This window comes from Stegastes partitus, unplaced genomic scaffold (assembly GCF_000690725.1).
Source record: "Stegastes partitus isolate 25-593 unplaced genomic scaffold, Stegastes_partitus-1.0.2 Scaffold1690, whole genome shotgun sequence".
NCBI classification, from domain to species: domain Eukaryota; kingdom Metazoa; phylum Chordata; class Actinopteri; family Pomacentridae; genus Stegastes; species Stegastes partitus.
In genome coordinates, this window is record NW_007579421.1 from 24,296 (window position 1) to 35,768 (window position 11,473).

The 11,473-nt window shown below is 40.2% G+C and overlaps 2 protein-coding genes across 2 annotated transcripts; one reads left to right on the forward strand and one right to left on the reverse strand.

Annotated features, from left to right (window-relative positions):
* Positions 1-14: 14 nt before the first annotated feature.
* Positions 15-4,540, reverse strand: snrpe (small nuclear ribonucleoprotein polypeptide E). Its single transcript, XM_008301602.1, has 5 exons — positions 4,351-4,540; positions 3,708-3,734; positions 3,535-3,597; positions 1,304-1,382; positions 15-255 (listed from the first exon to the last, which is right to left on the reverse strand). The coding sequence occupies exons 1-5, from the start codon at positions 4,402-4,404 to the stop codon at positions 200-202; spliced, it is 279 nt and encodes a 92-aa protein (XP_008299824.1). The 5' UTR covers positions 4,405-4,540; the 3' UTR covers positions 15-199.
* Positions 4,541-5,917: 1,377 nt separating this feature from the next.
* nuf2 (UF2 component of NDC80 kinetochore complex) lies at positions 5,918-11,268 on the forward strand. Its single transcript, XM_008301603.1, has 13 exons — positions 5,918-6,126; positions 6,999-7,073; positions 7,374-7,450; positions 7,716-7,777; positions 8,080-8,177; positions 8,612-8,685; positions 8,875-8,968; positions 9,048-9,110; positions 9,201-9,338; positions 9,436-9,576; positions 10,422-10,597; positions 10,697-10,832; positions 10,927-11,268. Exons 1-13 carry the CDS (start codon positions 6,004-6,006, stop codon positions 11,032-11,034), a joined length of 1,365 nt encoding a protein of 454 aa, XP_008299825.1. The 5' UTR covers positions 5,918-6,003; the 3' UTR covers positions 11,035-11,268.
* Positions 11,269-11,473: the final 205 nt, after the last annotated feature.

Genomic DNA, 11,473 nt, shown 5'->3' on the forward strand with positions numbered 1-11,473 from the left:
TTATAGACAACATCTGTAAGAAAAAAAACAAAACACTTTATTCTCAAAATGGAACCATGTGATAGAAAGAAACCATTACAATATTCATGTCAAATAAACACAAACATACTTTGCATTTGTAAAAAAAAAAAAAAAAAAAACAGAAAGAGAAAATATTTCATTCTAGGAAAGGTAAGATTTGTAGTCGTCTCCGTTGACACTAGTTGGACACACTCTGCAGCAAGGTAATGTTGTCTCCTTTCAACATGATCCGCCCTGGGAGAAAGAAAGTGACAGAAACCCAAGAGGAGACAGATCAGAGGAGCCAAATGATGGATGGTGAGAGATACAAAGCGTCAGTTCACCTCGAGACAAAGCACTAAGCCTCCACCCAGCTGACTACAAGTAACAGAAAATCTAATTTCACAGTATAGACAGAATCAGTAGCAAGATGCTTCCTGAAACAATACAGCAGGCCTCACCAACAGAGGGTTAAATAGTGAAGTGCATACTTTCTAGGATCCAGAACCAGCCATTAATCGCCATTTGTGCACAATTAATGAGTGTAAGACTATTACAGTTAAGTTGCAAGACATAATAGTTCAACATAAAATCCATCCAGCCTCAATGTTAAACATAAAAAAAAGACTTCGGCTAAAATTCATGCTTTCTGCATCTGTGTGCACAGCCCAATGTAGACTCTGAAGCAGCCTGCAGGCACAGCTCTGTTTATACAACAATAAGTCTGCTGTAGAAATCTGGCAAGCGCTGCTACAATTACAGATTTTTGAACTATGAATTATAAAAATGCATGGATGATGGAGAGTCTCCTCTTACAGCCTCTCCTCTTAACAAGCATTTCTTTTGAGCGCTATTTGTTTTCCTAGCACATGCACAGTTGATGAGCTTGCAGTGCAGACAGTCCATGCGGTCACAATCATTGTTTCACATAGAAGTCTACGAAGGGGTCCTGGCAGACATTGGCAGATTTGGGTGGGAATTTAGGTCATATGTACCCTTGTGCATGCGGACAGCATGAACTGTCCTTTATTTTGACTTGTCTTAGCAGGAAAAGGTAAAGACAGCACAGATCCTTTAAGCGTAAGCACGACAAGTGAGCCAGCATGTACTACACTTGCTCACAGAAATGGCATGTGGTTGTTTTAAAGTCATTAATTACACCTGTGCTTCTCCTGCTGTAACAAGCCAAAATGTCTGCTGTAAAAACAGGTCTAACAACGCTGTAACTATGGTCCCTGTATGCTTAACTGTAAGCAGACAAATTAATGCTAAATAAAGCTTTAAAAAAAAAAAAAGTACTTACCCAGTGGCTTTCTGTTCTTAGTCTTCATGTGGACTTCCTCAGCATCATCTAGAACCAGGTTCATGTACTCATCGAAACCCTAAGACAGCAAAGGATCAGTGAGACAAGATCAGGCTCACTGGGACTGAGCAGAACATTTTGGAATGCCACCTGCTTATGAGTTGGGTCTCATTTGTGACATTTTACCGTTAACATAACAGCGACTTCCCAAGTTCTGCTCCATGTATGGACAACTTTCATTCCTAACAATGTCATACAAGAGTCCAAACAAGAAACTTAAGGTTTAAAGTCAAGCTTAAAGTTCTGCTGTCACCAGATGATTAAACAACAATGTTTTTGCCAAATTTGAAGAAATTCCCTCCAGGTGTCTGAGAGATTTAGAAGTATAGACAAATGTAGAAACATCTCAGAAACACAACACTTTTATTCTCGGCTGTCAGCAGTACAGCGGCATTTAAACATCACGTTAAACCAGAATAGCTCACAACTCAAAAGTAAGAATTTCAAGGGGATGTGAGGTTTACACAGATGAATGAAGACATTATGTAGTGGGAGATGCAAAAAAATGTTGCTACCCTTAACTCACAGAAAGACCCTGACAGAGCTTCCAGAGCCACAACGACGACAATATATGAATAAATTCTAACTTAGCATTAAGCAAATTTTAGCTTTGTCTCAGCCCAGCAGGCTATCTGGAAATGACTCTTCTTCCTAATAACTGAACACTTTATTCGTGACTTCATGTGTTTCACAAGGAATGACAGCATAAATTCAGCTAAAATTAGTTGCATGTAGAGCAGTGCTCTTAAAACTGCTGTCTTTCCCCACAAAGCATCAAATTGTGTTACATAAGGGAGTTGTTTTTGCTGTTGTGCACTGTTCAGTAATAGGTTCTAATGAGTGAGTTAGTCCATCTTGCTAGTTTTAACCTGCACTTAACTTTGTATTTTTTTCAGTTATTGTATTTGAGCAGGTTGCACAAATTCCAGTCTGTCTGGACATCACTTTCTTCCAACAGAAAGAATAGAACTAGTTTTCATACCTGTATGTGTCATGTGCAGGTGAAGAGACAGGACTTCACTGCAGCATTTGTAACTCCTGGGTGGTGTTCATTTTTAGACAGGAGGATTATGTTTCCAGAGATACAATGGAGTTTAAGATGGGATGTCTAAGCTTGGCCTATGTGAGACTGACAGCTGTCATGGTTCCTTTGGTACACACAGTCACACTTCCACCACCAGACACAGGTACTGGTGCTGCCAGGACCAATGATCACAGATGACTCACAGTATTAGCTTGACAAAAACACTGTGCATTCCAAGTCTGATTTTCTAATGTTTGCAAACTTCTAAATAAGTCAGCTCTCTCTCACTTCTCAGTCTGACCCATGTGGTACCATAAGACACAGTGTCAGCCAATGCAAGACTTAACTAATACCAGCTGATACTCACGCATTAGTTTGTGTTACTGTAAATATCAATACTCCTGCCAGTGGTAAACTGCCAACACAAGGTTTTCTCCTCACATAAATGAATTTCTCACTGGTGGCCATTATTTCTCCAAGTCACTGACTGTTTCTGGTTTCTGTGACACCCAGCAGGCTCACGATAACATAGCCTTATTTCTTCATATACTTATAAATATACATTTTCTACCTCTTGAGTGTCAAACCCATCCTATTTGACAATGTTAAACTTGATCTAGGTTAGCCACTTCCCCTTTTGCAGCATTAACACGACGTTGTGTGTTTTTTTTAAGTGGGTAGAAATATTTTGTGATAATTTGTTTAAAATTTTCTGTTCTGCTTATTTCCCTACACGTTAATTCACCGGTGTCACCAACCTGCAAGTTGCTCTTATATTATTCAATGTAAAGCACTGAGCTGCTTCTGTATAATGTTGGACATATACTAATTTCAAAAGTTGTCTTTCTTGGGAAACCATCAGGGAACATCAACCAAGCCTGGTGGTTGATACTCCCTCAAATCTTAGACACAGGTTTAAATTGGAGATGAAAGCAAGTCTAAACATACAAACTACCTTCTGGTTTAAGCACAAAGAGAGACTCAGGCTTTCCTCTACACAGTTCAGTCTATTCACTCTATGTATTTACTGATTACACTACACTGTTGATAAATCATTGTGGAAGAAATGACTGACTAATGTAATAGTTACTACATGTTACACTCTGCTTGAACAACAACAGAAAAAAATGAGCAAAAGATAACTTACAATAATGCAGCCTTCTATCCGCATGTTCACCTGTTCATACAACCAGACCTGGATCCGTGAACGCTGGGAAGGAGAGCAAGACTAAATGAGAACACCACTTTTTAAGACATAACTATTTAACAAAACAAATAATAATAATTTAAAAAAAGCAGAACAAAGTATTGAGTACTTACATTTTGTAGGTACCTGAAAATGAGGTTCTGAAACATAGAGTCAAGGAAATTCAATGTTCAAAAGCACAATTACATAAACAGATAGACTGAAGCCAAACACATGTGAGTAAAATGGTCCACATAGATGGTGAATGGTCCTTGGTCATATTTTAGACATTTCAACAAAGTGCATCCAAACGTATTTCTCTACTGAAAATAACTTTGGCTCGACATTTCTTGTTATAAATGTACTCAACAAATAACAGCGATTTGACTATTATTCTCATTTCCAATAAAGCTGCAGGTGATATTCGGGATTATCTGAAACCAAGTCCAGCGGTAAATTTTCCACACTTGAGATGTTAATAGTTGCGGAACCTTTAGCAACGAGCTCGGCATGCTAACCGCGGCTACGTCTATATACTGGACGTATGAATGCATTTCAGTGAGCCACCCCTAACTGTAGACACATTTCACATCAGCACTGCATTTTCAATTGGGAAAAAAGCTCTTCAGAACATCTTGCGCCTCCGTTGAAACTTCTTCTCAGCTTTGCAAACAACATACGCGAGCTTTAGTGAACAACAAACGGCTAGCTTAGCTGCTAAGTTATTGTAGCAACCGATTCAACCGCGCCTGTCTTTCATTGCGGTAAAAAGGATACAATGGGTTGAACCATAACCTTCTGGACCTTCTGTCCTTGTCCTCTGTACGCCATTCTTCCAACTAAATACCAGCGTTAGGTATGTAATAAACACTTGCACCTTTTATTTCACAGATAGCGATTCAACGTATCGTTCACGTTGTGAACCTGATTCAATGGCGGGTGTCCTTCCGTCCTCGTGCGGTGCCGCCGGTAATAAAGATGTGTTGTGATGTGAAACAGCGCCTCTGCCGGCAGGAGGCCGCTACTACACCAACGTATTGCTCGTCTGTTATTATAGACCATCATATCATTATCATAACCACAGTCAGGCTAAGCAATCACACAGAACTGTGTGTGAATTTGGTAAATCAACTTAGGGTTTATGCACCTATCTATGAGTGCATTTACATTGAAGGAACAGTGTTGGCAACAGATGACCAATCATAAACATGGACAGGTCTTGAGCCACATACATGGTGTGCACTACAGTCCTGAAAACCCAGAGTTAAACACAAAGTTACCTCAACCGCAAACCCTGCTTCATAGTATAGGCCTCTGGAAACCATGTGTTTAATCCCAGAGTGCTATGAATTGTAAGTAGCTGTGGACAAAGACTTATGGAAAGTGTGTATACAAGAGTCAAAATGTCTTTGAGAGATCATAGACAGTATAAGTTCCTATATGATCCATGGTCCACAGCATCTGACTGTCTGTAGAGCCCCCTCACCGCCTCACCTCACAATTTCCTGCCTATGTTGGTGTGGAAGGGAATGAAAGAGTGTATAAACTGGCTAAACTTTCACTTAAAAATAAAACAGTAGACAAAAAAATACCAATAAACAAATATGATGGTAAAACAATCAACAAAACACAAAAGCTGGCAAGAATACTGGGATTTAGATGATACAGGAAGACAGTTCTATAACATTCAAAACACGTTGGTCAGGGCAGAAGGCTGGACAGGAGCCGGAGGGAAGAGGCAGTCATTAGCTGTTTAAGAATTGGACACACTAGATTAAGTTACACACTCCAAAAAAAACAACAAAAAAACATTCAAATGGAGCATGTCAGCACTGTGACAAAGAAGAAACAGGTCAGCATGTGCTGCTAGAATCCCACCAATATGAAGAAGAAATTTAAAAAAACTCACAGCAAAGTTGCAAAAATTAGAACTAACAGTGCAGAACCTCCTTGGGGGAACAGGAAAAGGAATATTAAGTGATCTAATTGAGTATCTTAAAATCACAGAACTTCGAATAACGATTTTGTTTTTTGTTTTTTTAATTTATTTTATTATTGTTGTATAAATATATGCTATATTGATTTTTTTTTAAAGTGAGCTTTTACAAGATTGAATTTCCCTTCTGGGATAAATAAAGTTTTTTTCATTTCATTTCATTCATTTCATTTCATTTCATTTCATTTTTTTCCGCCAATCTTGCTCCACACTGCTGTCCGGTAGGTGGCGGTAATGCACCTGAACATTGAATGCCAACCGCCAAATCAATAAAAGAAGAAGAAAAAGAAGGACGAACTGGCCAATCAGCTGCGCCGTCTGGAAATCAACAAGGAAGTCGTTTTAAGGCGCCAATTTTGTTTCGTCGTTGAAAACCGAGTCGTTTTTCTGTATTTTTTTTTAATCACTATTAAATTTGCTCTGGAGTTGCAACAATGACTGAAAACACCTTTCCCGTCTATACTGCGGATGCGATAGTGAACTTTTATCGCACCGAAGTTCTCACCGGCCAGGAGGCAAAACACTTCACGAAGAGCGACCTCACCCCGGTTCCGAAGGTAACGTCCCTCCAGTGTTGTCTAGAGACGGTTCAGCGGCTCGCCTGAAAGGAAGGCAAAGGAAACAACACAATTGTCTGAAAAGCTAAAATACCATTGGCTTTGGGTTCCATCACATGTACCAAACTACAAACATGAATAATGTTACGTGTAACATATTTTACGAGTGAATAGTCCGTTAAATGGCAGGACTTTATTCTGCAATTGTATTTGGCAGCAGAGCGTCAGTGTTGCTATGACTGAAAAAAAGAAAGGAAAAAAAACAGAATTATAAAGTCTATCAGATCATCACAATATAGAGAAACGTGTACATCTTGCACTAAATAAGTAATCAAGTTAAACACATGTAGACAGTTTTCATCACAGTAAGTCAGACAGTGAAAAATGAGGATTGTTCTTTGCAGCAATTCACCTGTAAAAAAAAAACTACATAAAATAAAGACTAATTGAGTAATTTACCAAAGCCCAAGACTGAATTGAATTAAAAATTGATTTGGCTTGTGTAAGTTAATCAAACAACAATCCAAAATATTCAGCTTCCAATCAGATCTGACAAAGAATAGTCACACACCAGCACACTGAAGAAGCTTTATCCTGTGAACTGTTGGAATATTTTCTTGAAAATGACTCGTATCAATTGAGAAAATAATCTTTGGTCGCACCACCTAAGTCAGAGTGGCTTTTGCACAGAGGAAGGACAGTGGATTTGGTCCTACATCGCCATCTCCTCCACTTTAAAGAAACAAAGATTCTGAATTGGACAATATGAGATGAAGGCCTGTGTTAGAGATGCTGTTTGAGATGGAGGCACAAGTCGTCTCTCGTCAGATGAAAAACAGACTATTTATTGGAGTGCTTATTCTCTCTTTCAGCCAGAAGCAGTTCAGACTTTGTACATGAGAGTGCTGCATCTCCTGTACCGTTTCCGGCCTGAGTGTCACTCCATGGTGAGTACTGGCGTTTGATGCACTCAGAAATATTTGTCTGTTTGGCCTTCACTAAACAGAATGATGAATATTCAGAATAGTTTGTATCCCTTCAGACATGTCTGGAGGGGATCCTCAAACTGTTTGCATCCAGTCTTGTGTATCAATTCACTCACGTACTCTTGAGTTCACTACATTTTCAAATTTACACGGAGAAGTCTGGTGATTGTCGGCCCTGAAAAAAAACATAGAGATCAACCCCTTAGCTGCTGCCTTTCTTTTTTCAGCTGAGGCTTCAATTTGCCTTTTGTTGTCCAACAGGTTCCAATTTTGGAGAACATCCAGTATCCAGCCTATCATGAGGGGGCCACTGCTATCATCAGCGTCTACACACGCATGTGAGTTTTTTTTACTTTCTGTTATAGATATAAGATGTGCCAACTGTGTGTAAAGCCAGTACAATGTTTCTAGATGTGTTTACAGGTATAGTATATTTAAATATACTGTTTATAAGCAGACAAAATAGACTCAAATGAACAGAGCACACTGCTAGTTTTGGCTAATCTTGGTCCACAACTCTTGAATTCTGGGGTTTTATGTTGTGTGTTAATTCATGTAGAGCGACACTTCTTTTTAAGAGTTCTGTGTGTGTGATCTTTATAGGCGGCAGTTCCTACCTATGTGCTTGGTGTATGATTTCTCACTGAATGACCTCCTAGCCCCAAGTAAGTGTGTGTGCTATTTATTCATGTCTGCAAATAACAAACTGTTTTATTACTGATTAAACTGAATAGCACAACAGTGTAGAACATAAATTCCTTCCATTGGAGGAGAATGAGGCCTTTCAGCTGTATCATTGACTCCAAAAGGTACCAAAATTAATCTTCTACACTGATGTTCTATCAGCAAGTCATTTCAGCCATAACATTTGTGGTTTATTCAGTTTGACTAAAATGTTCCCCCATATTTCACGCATTAATGCACATATGACTTTGTGTTGATAAACATCTTGCCTTTCTTTCTCCAGAAAAACAGAAGACTCTGACTATTCTGAGTGGTATCATGAACTTTCTTCACTTCAGGAAGCAGAGGATGGAGACGACCTTGGAGAAGCAGGCCAAATTTGTATGTTGTGTTGATCCACGTTGGGGGCTGACAGCAAGCTAAAAGCAGGAGTGGTCTTGTGTGCTGACCATCAACAGTTAAACAGCCATGTCATAATTATTCGATCCATATAAATGGTGCTGCTTCCTGATCACGGCAGCCTAATTGTTGCAAAATGCATTGGAGCCTTGGAAACTATAATCATGAGTTAGCTTCAGCTGTGATGCACACATAAATCTGCTTGTATATATATGGTACATGTGGTACATTTCAAAGTGACGTCCACATGAATGCAAGACCCAAACTTTCCCACCAGAACATTGCATTGTAATGAGATGATCAGTTTTATACGCTTAACCTGTCCATGTTTAGGCTGATTGGTGTATTGTTGAGCTACCTAATTTAGAAATATTGTGAAAAGTTTTAATAATAACTATGATTCTGTCTGTTGTCAGAGGGCAGACATGGACAGGCTGCAGACTTACACCAGAGGCAATCTGGAAGCAGAGAAGAAAATAGAAATGTTGACGTAAGTCTTGGATTAAATATGTGACTTTTTTGTTGTGACTGTTGTTTGGTAAACGAGCGTTCCTATGAAAGTCCCTAAAAAGTGTCCATAACCTACAGAGAAGTAGCATGTTATGCAAGATCACAATAAGGCATGAAAGAGAAACGCTGCAGTGCACAGTCACATGTTTACAGAGTTGTCTCTATTCAGGACCATCCCACCAGAGCAGCAGGCTGAGGCCGACGAGCTGGCAGCTGCTCTCTCTGAACTGCAGACCACCACCATGCACGAATATCAGGACGTGGTAGGTGGTGATGAAACACAACCAGAATATTTAAAGTCCAAAGTAAAGTAAAAAGTCAAATACACCCGTTTACTTTCAGAATGCCAAAAACGACAGCATCGCAGAGTGGAAAACCAAAATTGCAGAGAAGACACAGAAACTGGTATGTGACTGTGACGTAGATATATTACATTTTTTAACATTTTTGTGCACTCAAGGCCTCTTCTTAAACTGAAACATGTGTGTCTGTCAGGCTCAGGTAAAGGTGGACGTCAGCAGCCTGAAGGAAGACATCGGCAGACTCAAGTCTCAGATTGTGGAGTCTCCCGAGGAGCTGAAGAGTCAGATGGAGAAGATGCGGGAGAATGTCAAGAACATTAAAAACTCCATTGTGAGTAGGAAAGAAAACAGTCGGGAAGATGTTTGGCTCCAAAAGTTGCCTTGTTGAGCTTGCTTGTTTTTTTTTTGGTGTGGTTCTTTTACTCCAGGAAGAAACAGATGAGCGTGGAGTGGAGCTGCAGAACATGGTGCAGGGTGTGACCCACACTGAGGCAGAGATCCAGCAGATGTACAGCCTGCTGCAGGACCTGGAGAGCAGCATGAACAGCGCAAAGCAGCGTCAGGAAGAGGTATGATCAGAGCACAGGCACATGGTAAACACCGAGTTCAAATATCTCATTCAACCCTAGCAGATGTGTTCTGGTTGTTTAGTGCTCTGGAGCTGAAGAGCCTGACCCTTACCTGAAATTTTAGAGTTAAAAGATGTTCTGTTTCATCAATGTTTCTTTAGTACCGTAAATTCCAGACTATTGAGCGCACCTGAATATAAGCCACACCCACTAACTTTAAAAGAAAACAAATTTTGTACATGTATAGGCCGCACTTGTCTATAAGCCGCAGGTGTCCACGTTGTAACATGAGATATTTACAAAATGCTTTTTTCCGAACAGTGCCTGTAACACAACTGGTTAAAAAAATAAAAACTACAGCAGCCTACCAGGAAAAGTCATTGATCGCTATCTTCATCTTCCTCCTGCGCACTAGAACCACCAAAGTCGTCTTCTTCAGTGTCGGAATTGAACAGCCTCAGAATTACTTCCTCAGTCTCTCTTTCGTTGTCGCTCTCAATGTCACTTTCGTCTCAGGCAAATTCGGAAACTTGGAAAAATGCATAAATTAGCCGCATTATTGTTTAAGCTGCAGTGTCCAAACCGTGTGAAAAAAGTAGCGGCTTATAGTCCGGAAATTACGGTATTTAATTGTGACAGACATCTGTTCTGTCGGGAGGATGAAATGTGTAACAGCCACAAAATTCTCATTGGCATTTCTGCATTGACAATATTACACTACTACACTAAGCCAGTAAAATATAATCCATCAAATCATCCTGCACTTACAATCACATATCTCAACATGATGTTTAGAGTCACTGTCTGCACAGGATATAAATATGTGTGTGTTTTTGTGTGTGTAGCACCAGGAGCTGATGGCTCAGTATGAGAAGAAGCAGAAGGAGCTGAAGAACCTGTGCATCGAGGAAGGCCAGCTGAAGCGAGCTCTGGGCATTAAGTTGGATAAAGAGTGCAAGCAGAACATTCGCAGACAGAAGAAGAGAGAGATGAAGGAGCAGCACGTTCAAGACGTGTTGGGGTATGAACCATAGCGCTATAACACACAGTACGCTTCTCTACTGGTCAGTCTCACAAGGTCATGGGATTTACATGATCATAACTTGAACTTTTTATCCAGGCAGTGTAACCAGATCCATCAGAAGCGTGAAGAGATGGCTGACAAAATCCAAGAGATCTCTGGAGAGACGCAGCAGCTGAAGGCCAAGATCAAGAGTCTGAGAGATGTCTGCAGCAAAGAGACGGGAAAAGCTCAGGTACAAACAGGAGAGAGAGGACACAAGAACGTCTGCTTCACTGCACAGTGTTGTTCATGGTTTGGACTAACATGTTTCCCTTCACTGTGTCCAGGCTCTATATGACACCCTGTCCACTTCAATGGATGAACTGCACAAGAGAATTGAGACGCACATCACAGACCTGAGGCTAAATGTCACCAAGACGTCTGCAAACTTCTAACCTGTTTTCATTTTAATGTTTCGTGTAAAATGTTTTGTATATGAATGTAAGTGAATTCTGTAGTTTGTTTCTTTGACCTTAAATAAATCAGTTCAGTAGGACTGATGTCTAAAACTTGGACGACTAACAGGCCTTCTTTTACCTTTGGTCTATGACCAGCTATGACCGTCCCCAAAACCTTTCAGAACCTTAGCTGACCTGCTCAATAAAACAACTTCACTATACAACTGTAAACACTGTTGTGATTTTCTGTGAACAAAACTGATGGATGTCAACAAACCCCATGAACAGACCAACATCATCCATCCATCATCTATACACCACTTAATCCTCATTAGGGTCACGGGGGGCTGGAGCCTATCCCAGCTGACTTAAGGCAGGGGACACCCTGGACAGGTCACCAGTCTATCACAGGGCTACACTTAGAGACAGACAACCA